At 42.6% G+C, this 15,549-nt stretch overlaps 1 protein-coding gene across 2 annotated transcripts in view; it reads right to left on the bottom strand.

Moving 5' to 3' along the window:
- Positions 1-15,549, bottom strand: part of gldc (glycine dehydrogenase (decarboxylating)) — a 175,215-nt gene that overhangs the window by 145,445 nt on the left and 14,221 nt on the right. Inside the window, exon 3 of one of the 2 annotated variants that reach the window (XM_043715133.2) lies at positions 10,881-11,016. The exons of the other annotated variant lie outside the window; for it this stretch is intronic. Coding sequence (XP_043571068.1) covers positions 10,881-11,016 — 136 coding nt within the window. The remainder of the gene's footprint in view (positions 1-10,880; positions 11,017-15,549) is intronic. 2 annotated transcript variants of the gene reach the window in all.

Consider the following 15,549-nt stretch of genomic DNA (forward strand, 5'->3'; position numbering starts at 1 on the left):
AAGACAGAAATGCCTTCTGTTTCTCAAAGTGGTTTGGAATCTGCTAACAATTCACTCTATTTTCTGGGTGAAACATTTCCCAACCACCATTGCCCTACTTGAACTTTGTTTTGGTAATGGTCTTATATGGATTCTAGCTATCCCCTTCCACAATGAAGAATCAGTCTCTCTACACCAACTCTTAAAATCCTTACCATTTTAAAGATCTCCATTAAGTCACCTCAACCTTCGGATTTCAAAAGAATAGAGAAACTAGTCATATTTGATAAACCTAATGGTATAACCTTGGTGTTCAGATACATGCGTGTAAATCTGAATTGCATACCTCCATACATCTATGTCCTCTATGCGATCTGATGACAGAATTGCACATTGTCCAGTATGATTTAATGAAGGTTCTATATATAATTAGCATATCTTCTTCATTTTTACCTCCTCAGACATAAATTGGTGCAAGCTAAATTGGCTTTGGTTATATCCACATTGTCTATGATCACAACCTGAAGTGATTTGTGAAGAATATCTTACCAAAACTGCAGCTTTCCAAATGAAAATATGGCATCTTTGATATTCAGTCAGAATTAGAATCCCCACAGTGTGGGGACAGGCCATTTGGCCCAGCAAGTCCACAACGACCCTCTGAACAATATGCCACCCAGACTCATTCCCCTACACCTATTACTCTATATTTACCCCTGACTAATGCACCTAACCTACACATCCTTGGACACTATGGGCAATTTAGCATGGCCAATTCATCTAACCTGCACATCTTTGGACTGTGGGAGGATACCAAAGCACCCGGAGCAAACCCTTGTTGACAAGGGGAGAATGTCAGCAGAGTTTGCAGTCACCTGAGGCTGGAATCGAACCTGGGCCCCTGGTGCTGTGAGGCAGCAGTGCTAACCACAGCCATCATTGGCTATATTTATGAAATGGAAGGATTCAGTCTCCTGTTGATTCCACAATGCACCATCTGCCAGACATGTGCACACAAAACTCAATTCAAAGCAGCACTTTTAGATCCACCCCACCTCGCCAGCTCTCCACATTTTCTGGACACAAAGCTGCCTGTTTAACCTGGCAGGAAAGAATCACTGAGTTTTTTTAGAGCAACATCTACATTTCATGCCCTACATTGGAGAAAAAGTCAGGCTAGGTTTCAATCACGAGGGTATGAATTTTAGGTACTGGTCTCCTTACTTCTGACCACATTTAAGTCTTAAATTTCCATTTGAAATATGATCTTAAATTTTCTTACCTAAATGTAATCATCCACACTTAGCAGAGTTGTATACCATATATACTAGAGGAAAAGTCGACCTTGTAAAAGTTGACCCCTTATTTTTGGCCAAAAAAATCTGGAATTTTCCATATAGCTCATGTAAAATTTGACCTAGTTCTTCGCATAACAGATCAACATTTGAGAGTCAAGGTAATTATCCTGTACATGAATGTCACGAAGAGGAAAGCAAATTTTTTTTGTGCTATTGTGTTTGATGTACAATTCAGACCAACATTAGGCTACAGATTTAAGTTAATTATTGAACGAGCACCATAATTAATGTGATATGAAATTTATCACACCATCATTTCCTATACAAGTGAGGCTGATATGCATTTTCTTCACTATAATTACCATGCAGCTGTTGCTGTTACAATGATTGGTGAGACTGTATTAGAGTCAAATGTTTGATAACTATCAGAAGTAAAAGCTTAATATTTTAGTTTTTCAAACTAAATGTAACAGTAGATGAGAGAAAAAGGGGGGAAAATGGTGTGAAAGTTTCAGATGCCTCAGGTCAGAATCAGGTGGTAACCTCCCTTTGTATGCAGCTCAGTTCCCTGTAGCACTTGTAATTACCACAGTCCGTTGTGTTATTTTTTTGTTTGTTTAGAGATCAATTGGGCTTCAGCTATTGAGATGATATTTTTGGACTGTAGCATGAATTTCAGACCCTCAAAAGTAGCATCCATGTAACAGTCGACCCTATAAATTTAATCTTAAAAGTTAAAATTTGACTTTTGCATGAGTCTATTTGGTAAATTGGCCTTGAACAACAAGTTCTACAAGTCTATTAACATTCTGAATTTATACCTTTTCAGTGTTAAATACACCTTCCAATTTGTGTTGTCTACAAATTTAGAAATTGTTTTAATTCCAAAGCCCTTTGATGCCTCAGTCGAATAAATATAAATTGTGAACACTAGTCCCAGCAATGCTCCTCGAAGGACCCAATTTTCCATGGTCTGTGCTTTATTTTCAGCTAACTATCCATTTTGTTTCATGTCCCTTCACTCTGCACGCTCTGACCTTACCCATTAATCCATTAGCCTACACAAAAACATACACCGCACTTTATGGCGTTCGCAGTCAGTCAGAAGAACATACCCTCATTGAACTTTAAAGGTAGCAAATTAAAGGTTATAAAACCAAAAACAAACATTCTAAGCTCCCTGGGTGAAAGTCATTGCCAGTGCAAAAGGATGTAACCCCTATTTCACTCCTTTTGACAAGAATGGGAGTACAACCCTTTTCCCAACCATTATGTTCAGTATTTGTGGCATACTGAATCTGACACTTTGGCTCCAGCTGGAGCACAGGCAGTGCAGAGCACATTGTTGGCAATCCACAAGACCAAAAAATTCAGTGACAGGTCACAATCACCACCTCATGTTTTACACCAAATGATGACATGAGACACTTATAATACCTCACATAATGCATGTCAGTAGCTAAATCCAAAGAGGAATTATTGGTATCTTACCTGATTTAGGAGACACTAGTCTGATCCACACTAACTGTCCAGCCAACTAAACCAGCTGACCCTCAAAGGAAAAAGAACTGCTATGGCAACATTGACCTTGTGTATATACATCCTGGAGCTGTGGATAGTGATGGTATAAGCTCCAATGTCATTTCCATCATGTGGCTGACGAGGAATCTCTCCTGCTCTTACCACCAAGCACTGACCGGTATTTGGCAGATTGATAGGTTGAGTTAATTGCAATACCATCATACCTTCCTTGATCATCCATTGTGCTTAAGCCTGGATTTTCTAGATCAGAGAGATGGTACCCATGGTGCCAAAATACAGATATCATCTCAAAGCATTTTAGTACTAGCTATACTCTCCATCAAACTGTTCAGTGATAAACTTATGCCATTTCTCCTCCCCACTTCAATCTGCATGAGCAAGGTGTTATCCATATTTTAAAAGCAAAACAAGCTAAATATATATGCAAAACCAAATTCAAGACCTCGACTTTAGTACTATTCATTATCTGATTGCCTACGATTTTTGATATTGTTAAACAAATTTCTTTTAACAAAGCAGGTCAACAAAATACAACAATGTGAAAAATAACATTGCTAAGGTTACTGCAGATACACTTGGTAGTTAATTGTATTTGAAGTTCAACTGCGAAGAGATGATATTTGCTGCTGATCTTGAAACAAGCCAGTGGGCATTTATCTCATATTAAGGATGTCATGTTCATTCTGGTCACACTAAGGGATCTCTGGTCTCTACAAACTGTGAAGGCATTTAGTAGGCTAAGCACCCAATCAATCTTGTTCAACCATCCTCAGGCAGCAAAACAGGAATATGTTTAATTATTCTAGCCCTCAATACTCACTCACCACCACCATAACCACCCCTTAAGTCTCTCATCCTTCCTCCATGCCCAATACTTCCATATTGGGTTCTCCCCATATCTCCCTGTTCTCACTCACCAGTATGCACTATGGGCAGAACTCATGAACCCCACTGTATCATGGAGACATCTTTGAAATGCTCATAAAACTGTCCATCTGAACAAAGTTCATAGCAGCTTTGACAGCAATTTAAACACCAGTGCTGAGCTGATACCATCAGCCAGCTTTGGAGTTCATCAAAGCATTCATGATTGCACTAAACAACAACGTCAGTGAAACATTCAGAGCTAAATACATTAAGACCTTTGAAGCAGTGGACCAGATGACCATGTGTGGTACTGCTTCAAAGGCTGAACAGAGGGTCATATGCCAGTGAAGAGATCAAAGTGTGGTGTACAACAGACACAGAAAGCTAAAGCTCAATAGTGTTCACCGTAGAAGAGCAACTTATCCACTGGATAACTTAATCTAATCCATCCGAATGCTCTTCCACCTTCACAATGCCATTAAACTACATGGTAACTTAACTATTCTAAATAAACCTGATCAATTACCACATTAAAAACTTACTCATCATAACATGATGCATAATGTGAGGTTAGCAACATGTTTTAAACTTACATAAAAGCAAAATACTGCACATGCTGAAAATCTGAAATAGAAACAGCATGCTGGAGAAACGCAGCAGGTCTAGCTGCATCTGTGGAGACAGAAACAAGGTTAATATTTTGAGTCGGATATGATTCTTCTTCAAAAGAGTCAAACTCACCAGGACAAAGGACCCGATACCCAGCATGAGCAAAACCAACGTAGTGTACAAAATCCCATGCAAGGACTGCACAAAACACTACTTACGACAAACAGAAAGACAGCTAACGGTCCGTATCCATGAACACCAACTAGCTATGAAACGACACGACCAGCTATCCTTAGTAGCCACACACGCAGATGACAAGCAACATGAATTCGACTGGGACAACACTACTATTATAGGACAAGAGCTGGAAATGTGTTGCTGGAAAAGCGCAGCAGGTCAGGCAGCATCCAGGGAACAGGAGAATCGACGTTTCGGGCATAAGCCCTTCTTCAGGAATGAGGAAAGTTTGTCCAGCAGGTAGGGAGGAGGGACTTGGGGGAGGGGCGTCGGAAATGTGATAGGTGGAAAGAGGTCAAGGTGAGGGTGATAGGTCAGACTGGGGTGGGGGCGGAGAGGTCGGGAAGATGATTGCAGGTTAGGAAGGCGGTGCTGAATTTGATAGATTTGACTGAGACAGGGTGGGGGGAGGGGAAATGAGGAAACTGGTGAAATCCGAGTTCATCCCTTGTGGTTGGAGGGTTCCTAGGCGGAAGATGAGGCGTTCTTCCTCCAACTGTCGTTTTGTTGTGGTCTGACGATGGAGGAGTCCAAAGACCTGCATATCCTTGGTGGAGTGGGAGGGGGAATTGAAATGTTGAGCTACAGGGTGGTTGGGTTGGTTGGTCCGGGTGTCCCAGAGGTGTTCTCTGAAACGCTCCGCAAGTAGTCGGCCTGTCTCCCCAATATAGAGGAGGCCACATCGGGTGCAGAGGATGCAATAGATGATATGTGTGGAGGTGGAGGTGAATCTGTGGCGGATATGGAAGTTTCCTTTGGGGCCTTGGAGGGAGGTGAGGGGGGAGGTGTGGGCGCAAGTCTTGCACCTCCTGCGGTTGCAGGGGAAGGTGCCGGGAGTGGAGTTGGGTTGGTGGGGGGTGTGGATCTGACGAGGGAGTCACGGAGGGAGTGGTCTTTACGGAATGCTGATAGGGGAGGGGAGGGAAATGTATCCTTGGTGGTGGGGTCCGTTTGGAGGTGGCAGAAATGACGGCGGATGATGCGCTGTACATGGAGATTGGTGGGGTGGTAGGTGAGGACCAGTGGGGTTCTGTCCTGGTGGCGGTTGGAGGGGCGGGGTTCAAGGGCGGAGGAGCGGGAAGTGGAAGAGATGCGGTGGAGGGCATCGTCGACCACGTCGGGGGGGAAATTGCGGTCCTTGAAGAAGGAGGCCATCTGGGTTGTGCGTTTTTGGAACTGGTCCTCCTGGGAGCAGATGCGGCGGAGTCGAAGGAATTGGGAGAATGGGATGGCGTTTTTACAGGGGGCAGGATGGGAGGAGGTGTAGTCCAGGTAGCTGTGGGAGTCAGTTGGTTTGTAGTAGATGTCAGTGTTGATTCTGTCGCCTGAGATAGAAATAGAAAGGTCGAGGAAGGGGAGGGAGGAATCTGAGACTGTCCAGGTGAATTTGAGGTCAGGGTGGAAGGTGTTGGTGAAGTGGATGAACTGTTCAACCTCCTCGTGGGAGCACGAGGCGGCGCCGATACAGTCATCGATGTAGCGGAGGAAAAGGTGGGGGGTGGGGCCAGTGTAGTTGCAGAAGATGGATTGTTCCACATATCCTACAAAGAGGCAGGCATAGCTGGGGCCCATGCGGGTGCCCATGGCTACTCCTTTCGTTTGGCGGAAGTGGGAGGATTGGAAAGAGAAGTTGTTCAGGGTGAGGACCAGTTCAGTCAGTCGAAGGAGGGTGTCAGTGGAAGGGTACTGGTCAGTAAGGCGGGAAAGAAAGAAGCGGAGGGCTTTGAGTCCTTCGTGATGGGGGATGGAGGTGTACAGGGACCACATATCCTACGAAGAGGCAGGCATAGCTGGGGCCCATGCGGGTGCCCATGGCTACTCCTTTCGTTTGGAGGAAGTGGGAGGATTGGAAAGAGAAGTTGTTCAGGGTGAGGACCAGTTCAGTCAGTCGAAGGAGGGTGTCAGTGGAAGGGTACTGGTCGGTACGGCGGGAAAGAAAGAAGCGGAGGGCTTTGAGTCCTTCGTGATGGGGGATGGAGGTGTACAGGGATTATAGGACAAGCCAAACAGAACAGCCAAGGAATTCCTGGAAGCATGGCACTCATCCACAGATTCTATCAATAAGCACATCAACCTGGACCCAATATACCAGCCATTGCAGCAGACAGCTGGAACTGACAACCGGAAACGGCAGAGACAAACGACTATAAATGCCGGAGGAAACATCACAGAAGCGCTTCACATGAGGCTCCCAAGCACTGAGGATGTCACCTAGACAGGGGACGAAATGTCTGCAACACAAATTCCCAGCTCAGCCAACAGAACCACAACAACAACAACAGAGCCAAAATTAGATTCAAAACATTAACTCTGATCCTTTCTCCACTGATGCTGCCAGACCAGCTGAGCTTCTCTCATTTTCTATTCGTATACTTTTCAACCTACAAGTCAAAAATGTTCCCAACTGCAGAACAGGCTTCTCCCTTAATTCAAACAATTCCAAGCTGGAATGAACAAATAAGGCCAGAGTCAGTTCCTGTAATAGGTCTGAAATCACCACCTTTGCAGAGAAGCCATTGGGATTGGCACTTGCAGGCTTATGAACCCAACCTTATTCTGGATTCAGAGAAATCCAACATGATGCAGAACTTAGAATCTGGCTCCCCCCCCCCCCCCACCCCGCTCCTTCCCACCCCATCTGTTTGATAAAATCCAGTCCATGAAATCACAGAAGGAAATTCCTGGGTTTCTCCACTTTACGAGTTCAAACACCTGAGGTGGTCAATTTTACAAAGAAACTGAGCTGCCATTATAACCACAATATACAAATGTTAGTTTTGCCATTCAGTTCAAGAAGCAGCATGTACATCAATGGAAGCAGAGCACAGGTTCTATATAATCTGCTGAGGATCCCTGCAATTGGTTTGTGTTAGTGATGCAACAGAAAGTAATAACTGAATAGCACTTTAACGCAATCAAAAAAAAACTTAAGACACTTCATAACAGCATTAGAAAACAAAAATTGACAATGTACCTCAATCAGCTGGCCAAAAGATGGTCAAAAAGATATATTTCAATGTGCCTTAATGTGTTTTAATGAAGTGGAGATATGTAGGAAGGATGTTCCAGAGCTTATGACGTGGGCATGTGAAAACCGAGCTAACAATGGTAGGAGTGATTAAAATCAAAAATGCTCAAGTGGATAGAATTAGTGAGGTGCAGTACCTTGGATGATTGTGGAATTGGAGGAGAGAGAGATGGTGGAGGGAAGCCTAGGATTAATTCTGAGAAAATACTAGAGGAATTGGGCATTAGCAGGAAGAAATGCAATTAAGAGCGAGTCTCTGACTATGATTAGTTGGTTGAGACTGGAAATAGACAACAGCAGTCCCAACCAGCTAGATAGCAATAGTGAAGTGTTGGATGAGAATGATGTGATCAGCTGAATCAAAGTCTGAAGACGGATTGAGGAGGGAATTTTGTCAAAGGCACTTAGATACCATTTGTAACTTTGCCAAGAAACCAGTAGTGTTACAAATGTGGCCAGGGTTTTGTAGGGTTTGGGCTATACTCCATTGATTTCCATGCTCCCTTTCTTTAACTCAGGGAAAATTCCACCTAATAAGTGGAAATGAGACAGTGCTTTCCTTATCCAGATTTCACTAGTGCATACCAAAACACATGAAATACTTAATGGCATGGACCCGAGAAAGCAGAGCATAACTATAGATGGTTTCTCTATCTTTACCTACTCAGCTCTGAGAAGTACATGTGTGTGTGAGTGAGTGAACAAGCAAGCGAGTTTGCACACAATAGTTGAAGGAATCAAAATGAGCTTTGACATTTATAGTGCCCTATCCTTGAGAATTCTTTTCACCCAAATTAGCACCACCTATTTACCTGAACAGATATTACATTTCGACTGTATGTTAATCTGGCCATGCTGCAAGGTTTCAAAAGATCATCAGATGTTCCTGATACTCAGTGTTAGCAGTTAGTCAGACAATAACAGCACTGTTCACACAGCCAAAGCAGCTGAGAAAGATAATTTAATCATTGGGATAATAAACTTTACCAATTGCAAATATTAAGATTAGGTTATAATGAAAAATGCTAGAGATGTTTTGGGTCCAATACAAGTCACAGGATTCAATTTGAGTTTGTCTACAAATAGGAAGAAAGTCTGACTAATGCAGCATATCAAAGGCTTTTTCATACCAGTTATTTGAATGTGCCAATCTCAAGTTAATGCTTGCTTTGTTCTATATTTGTCCCATGATTAGTGGCTGAAAAATAGAACGTGATTTGAAGACCTGTTCAACAACAAGAAACTAAAACCCTCTTGAACTTACAGTAAAGTTTCAACACAATCTCCTTTCCACATTCATTATTCACCAATTACAAAAATCATTGTAATTTTTATTCGCCTCCCCATTTTCTTTAATCTGCTTCTGACAAACCTATGACCTCTACCACCTTGAATAAAAAGGGCAGCAGATACATGGGCATATCACCAGCAGGAGAAAGGGAGGACTGCAGAAGTTGGAGAGTCAGAGTCAAAGTATGGAGCTGGAAAAACACAGCAGGTCAGGCAGCAGCTGAGGAGCAGGAGAGGCAATGTTTCGGGCGTAAGCCCTTCATCAGGAAGGTGATGACGGTCTTATGCCTGAACCATCGACTCTCCTGCTCCTCAGATGCTGCTTGACATGCTGTGCTTTTCCAGCGCCACACTTTTAGCCATATCACCATCAGCAAGTTCCCCTCCAAGCCACACATATCCTGATTGGGAAATATCTCATCACTGTCTCAGTTGCTGGGACAAAATCCTGAAACTCCCTAATAGAACTGAGGACAACAGTGGTTCAAGAAGGCAACTCACCACCACCTTCTCAAGGGCTATTTGGGATGGGTAATAAATGCTGACCTAGCTAGCGATGGCCACACCCCATGAATACAAAACGTCCATCAAAACAAAATTATACCAAAAAGCAAAACAGATTCTGAAATTAAAACTGCAAATTCACTGTTCACGGTCCTGGGGTAAAAAAAACTCACATTGGATTGGGTTATTGCAATGAAAACTGTTTCCCATCACAGAAGGGAAATCAGTATTAATGAGTTGTAAGGATATGATCATGTACAAAACTATGCAATTGTAACATTAATTCTGTTGCGAACAGCTTCAGATAAATTCAATATGTCAAAATGGCACATATTAAATGCAGTGTCATTCAAAGAGCATGCATTCAATGCGACTGGGTGAAAGTTGGAGGAAGACCATTGGATTAACAAGAACACAACTGGAACCAAGCTAAGGCAATGCAAAGTCAAGTGACAGATTAATAAAGTGAACAATGTAAAGCATGACACAGTAATCAAAGTACATTGCTAACAGTTTCTGCATAAACAGTTGGCAAGGAAGATCAGAACTGATACTGATGAGCCAAGTGATTGTTTTAAACATTCACTGAATAAACCAAGTTTGAGGTGAATAGATTAACTTTAAAAAATCTTCGCCAATACTGGAATGGTAATACACACAGCAATTGTAGCAGCTTGCTTTCTGACATAAGTGTACCAATGACAATAAAATTACAGTACTAAGTAATTCCAGAAGGCATTTTGACAGCCGGCTGTAAAGGACTTATGCAATACATGGTGATGATGAGCAATGCCCACCCACAACAGTACATATTTTCTTTCTCAGATTCTTGGCATTAACCCTAATCTCTCAGACAAGCTCAAACATAGGAGGCATTCATGCTATTGCTGAACTTCAAAGTGAGAAATACAGTGGGTATCCTTTTGATAATGCATAACAAACCATATTTGGATTTCTCATTGATCTGAAAGGAGAACAGCAGAGTCGGTTTTTCCCCACCAATACCACTGGCAGAAATGTCATTGAAGTGACCTGCTGTTTTGCACCATTTGGTAACCACACCAGTTTCATGCCATCATACCGATGTGCCACTGTTTCAGATCCAATGGCAGAGAGCTCTTAAAAGTTCTACTGTCTGCATAGGTGCCTTCAGTTCTGATCTTCTTTTGGAATAGTGCAATAGTGGATGTCACAAATAGCTATTTCACTGAAGTCCTGACTAAGCCTCAATACTTGAGAGATGAGTCAGAGATATAAATACAACAGTAACAGGGTTTCTTGCTCACAAAATCTGGAGCAGGAACTGTTACAGCTCTAGCCTAGAGTTGCAGATTCCAATTACTACACAGCTAAAATCAATTAGCTTGCCAGACACAAAGGCTTCAAACTGGTGATCCTCCAGTCTCAGCCTCTCTCAGGGCACTCAGTTACATGCTTTTATATATCCAACCAGTTAGGAACCAGTCACTCCTGAAATTGGACTATTTGGGAGTAGTATGTTTGAAATTAGAAATCTTTTGCATTACCATCCTGAATTTTCCAGCAAGTTGCGGAGAATTGCTTGTGGTACTGAGCAGTTGTAATAACCCATTCCAATGTAAGACCTCCAGATTTTATTCTTGCTTGCAATCTTGTGTAGACTGGCAAGGATTTCATTTTCACCTAAGGGAGGGAAAGAAAACAAAAAGTCGCACCTACTAATCTCACTTAAAGGTTACAAACAAGTTAATTTACCACAATGTGATAAAGAAGGAAAAATCAAAAAGGCTGTTAAGCTTTGCTCGAGTGTGCATTCATAATATATTTTGCAAAACAATCATCCTTCAGACTCCCTCCATTCCCCACCCCCACCATTAAAATGAAAAATTCAATTCAAATCACATTTGATTTTCAAAAGTAAAAACATTGGCTAAGTTAGGTAAATTTAAGATATACATTGAACACAGTTACTACTAAGACCAGTTATGAGCTACCCCACTGCAGCTTGGATGAATTCAGAATTTGGCTTCCAGAGTTTTCTGGTCACTACTTCCATCCTCTTACCCATCCGCTCATGTCTCTCCTCCGGCCTCAAGTTAAGTTTTTAAACCTACCATTGCAGAGGGTAATTAAGAGTCAACCACATTGGTGTCTCTGGAATCATGTACAAACCAGATCAGGTAGCAAAAATGGCCTCCCCTGAAGGGACAGGCAAAAGGTGATGGTGGGACTGGCAGCGGTAGTGGTGTGCAACTCTTCTGTAAGTGATGCTCAATGCTCGACCTATAGATTTTTGTTAACCCACGTTACTAAGGAATGTAAAAGTAAGTACACATCAAGGCTCAAGGGACTAGTCTGTCATGCTCCTATACACTAGTGAAATGATTCAATCTTGCATTTTGTCTGACCCATTTTCACCTGAAATTTAATTCAAACCCATCAAGGAGTACTTTTTCAAGCATAAATTAATTTAAATCACAGCCCAACTGAGCTGGATCTTGGCAGAATTTGCATTTGGCTGTTGGCAAATGCATTTGATCAGAAATACGAGGGAAACAAATTTCTCGTAATGTGCAATTTTGCAGACAGACTGTGCCCGGATTGCACCCACAGCTAATACTATATCCCAATACCTTGTTCCTGAAATGAACATGTGGACAGAAGCTATCCATTGTTGCCAAAGGTCACTACAGGGGGCAACCCAATGCAGAAAAGTTAGCAAACATCCATCAAAGCAGATTGCAACACCACTCCAAAGCTGTCTAGTTCTATCCAGCTCTCTTTAAACACTACTAATCCACAAAATATTTAATGCGTGAGAAATTGGGTGTTCAGTCATCCATGTTTTTGGTGCTGAGTGCCAATTGTGGGGTGAATCGTGCCAAACATTAAAATTGACAAGTCGCCAGGCCCGGACAAGATTTGTCCTCTGTTGCTTTGGGAAACGAGAAATGTGATTGCTTCACCACTTGCGAAGATCTTAGCATCCTCGCTCTCCACCGGAGTCGTACCTGAGGACTGGAGAGAGGCAAATGTAATTCCTCTCTTCAAGGAAATAGGGAAATCCCCAGCAATTACAGACCAGTCAGTCTCACGTCTGTCGTCTGCAAGGTGTTAGAAAGGATTCTGAGGGATAGGATTTATGACCATCTGGAAGAGCATGGCTTGATTAAATGCAGTCAACATGGCTTTGTGAGGGGCAGGTCATGCCTCACAAATCTTTAAGTTCTTTGAGGATGTGACTAGAAAAGTTGATGAGGGTCGAGCTGTGGATGTGGTGTATATGGACTTTAGCAAGGCATTTGATGAGGTTCCCCATGGTAGGCTCATTCAGAAGGTCAGGAGGAATGGAATACAGGGGAACTTAGCTGTCTGGATAGAGAATTGGCTGGCCAACAGAAGACAGCGAGTGGAAGTAGAAGGAAAATACTTTGCCTGGAAGTCTGTGGTGAGTGGTGTTCCACAGGGCTCTATCCTTGGGCCTCTACTGTTTGTAATTTTTATTAATGACTTGGATGAGGGGATTGAAGGATGGGTCAGCAAGTTTGCAGATGACAAAGGTTGGAGGTGTCGTTGACAGTATCGTGGGCTGTTGTAGTCTGCAGCAGGACATTGCCAGGATGCAGAGATAGGCTGAGAGGTGGCAGATGGAGTTCAACCTGGATAAATGCGAGGTGATGCATTTTGAAAGGTCGAATTTGAAAGCTGAGTACAGGATTAAGGATAGGATTCTTGGCAGTGTGGAGGAACAGAGGGATCTTTGTGTGCAGTTATGTAGATCCCTTAAAATGGCCACCCAAGTGGACAGGGTTGTTAAGAAAGCATATGGTGTTTTGGCTTTCATTAACAGGGGGACTGAGTTTAAGAGTCGTGAGATCTTGTTGCGGCTCTATAAAACTTTAGTTAGACCGCACTTGGAATACTCTGTCCAGTTCCAGTCACCCTATTATAGGAAAGATGTGGATGCTTTGGAGAGGGTTCAGAGGAGGTTTACCAGGATGCTGCCTGGACTGGAGGGTTTATCTTATGAAGAGAGGTTGACTGAGCTCAGACTTTTCTCATTGGAGAAAAGGAGGAGGAGAGGGGACCTAATCAAGGTATACAAAGATAATGAGAGGCATAGATAGTCTCTGGCTATCAACTATTTCCCAGGGCAGAAGTGACTAACACGAGGGGTCATAGTTTTAAGTTGGTTGGAGGAAAGTATAGAGGGGGATGTCAGAGGTGGGTTCTTTACCCAGAGTTGAGAGAGCATGGAGTGCATTGCCAGCAGCGGTTACGGAAGCAAGGTCACTGGGGACATTTAAGAGACTACTGGACATGCATATGGTCACAAATTTGAGGGTGCATACATGAGGATCAGTGGTCAGCACAACATCGTGGGCTGAAGGGCCTGTTCTGTGCTGTACTGGTTCTATGTTCTAACACTAATGACACCAATGATCAGCCAGAAAGATGCTCTACAATCATACTATGGCAGCCACAGCATTGGAGTAGTGTTAATTTATGTTTGAGAAAATACTCGTTGAAGGGTTTGAGTGAAATTTCTACCCAGCATAGCCCAGATGGTGAAGACATGTTTTCTGTTTTTGCTTTACAAGATTGCATGTATGAACAAGAGTACAACGGTTGGGATATCAGAGTATGCATAACATGCTAATGAGTTCAAAAGGTTTCCCCTGCACCTGGTCAAGAAAGCCAACCCACATGAAAAGTGCGACCTCAATAACAAAATTTGAACCCACCATCAGGAAACTAAATTTTCACCTCCTTCCAGGTTAAATTCCCCCACTTGCCCTTTTAAAAGCTCCAGACAGGCAAGTCAAATTCCACCCCTTAACTTCACCATTCTTGAGAGTGGAGTGAGACAGAAAACAGGAAATGTTCAAATCTCTATTTAACTAAAAAGCTATAACTCTGAAAGTAAAAACAACATATCTTCTGTTAAAGTACCCAAAAACACAAGCCACTTCAGGAAAATGTCAGATCAAGGGCTGCACTTTGGTTTTAAGAAGAAGGAGTTAGATATAGTTCTTCAGGTTAAAAAGGATCAAAGGATTTGGGGTGAAAGCAGGAATAAAGTATGGAGTCAGGTAATTGGCCATGATCGTGAGGAGTGGCAGAGCAGGCTCAAAGGGTCAAATGTCCTACTTCTGCACCTCTTTTCTATATTTCTGTGAACTCTATTGCATAGATGTCATTAAAAACAATACTATCCTCAAAGCATTAGTTTGGTACAGAACTGGAATGCACTTCAAAAGTTAGGTTTTGATTTTAAAAAAAGAGCTGCTGTAAGTTCTCTAAAGCTGCCAAGGAATGCGAAAGCCTTGCTGTGCTCTGTAACATTTGCTTATTACAAGCGAACAGTGGAGACAAGTCAATTTCTGGCCACATCCTTGTCTCTGAATACACTTGCACTATATTTTCATCCACATCTGTTGCAGGGGATGGGTGGTACTATGATTTGTTGGGTGCAAAGTGATCTCCCAGATTATGGCTACAACAAACCTACAAATACATTCCATCTCTCAAGCCTTTGGCTCTCCAATCAAGACATTTTTCCAGTTATTGATTTGCTCAATCACACTCATACCTTCATTTTTAATGCCCTCCTCTCTTGTGCAATCCTCCTGCTCTCCCAACCAAGCCATTCTCCCAGTCATGATCCCCAGCTTAAATCCAAGGAATGACAACTTCAATGTTTTATGGTAAGCAACTGATTTGACCATACATCAGGCTGGACCACACCAAGCACTATCAGTACCTGCCACTCTTTTCCCCTGAACTGCTCCTTACTGTTTGAATCCTCCTAGAACACAAATGGAAATATTAACTTCTCTCCTACTAACTTTTCCAGCACATCTAAATCTCTGCTGCCCCATTCCATCTTACAAAATCCCATTTGTCCATCAGCATGCTTAAAGTTCTACATCCATTTCACGTCCAGCAATGCCTCAAACTCAACACGCTCAAATTCTGCAGAGCTCTGCATTCTTCCAGTTTTGATTTCTTGTGCATCCCAGACTTCCTATCATACCAAAGCTGGCAGCCATGTCTTCAAGTAACTGGGTATTAAGACCTGGAATTTCCTCATTCAGCACAGCTGTATTTCTCCCTCCCTCTTTTGCTGTAAGGCTCCAGTATCTCCTACATTGTTAACAGGAGTGTCAGCAAAAATCTTGCTAACACTCCTGTTGTGTGTATTGGGGCTGAATA

This window comes from Chiloscyllium plagiosum, unplaced genomic scaffold (genome assembly GCF_037043375.1).
Source record: "Chiloscyllium plagiosum isolate Xiang-an unplaced genomic scaffold, Cpla_swu_hap1 HiC_scaffold_2, whole genome shotgun sequence".
Classification (NCBI taxonomy): Eukaryota; Metazoa; Chordata; class Chondrichthyes; order Orectolobiformes; family Hemiscylliidae; genus Chiloscyllium; species Chiloscyllium plagiosum.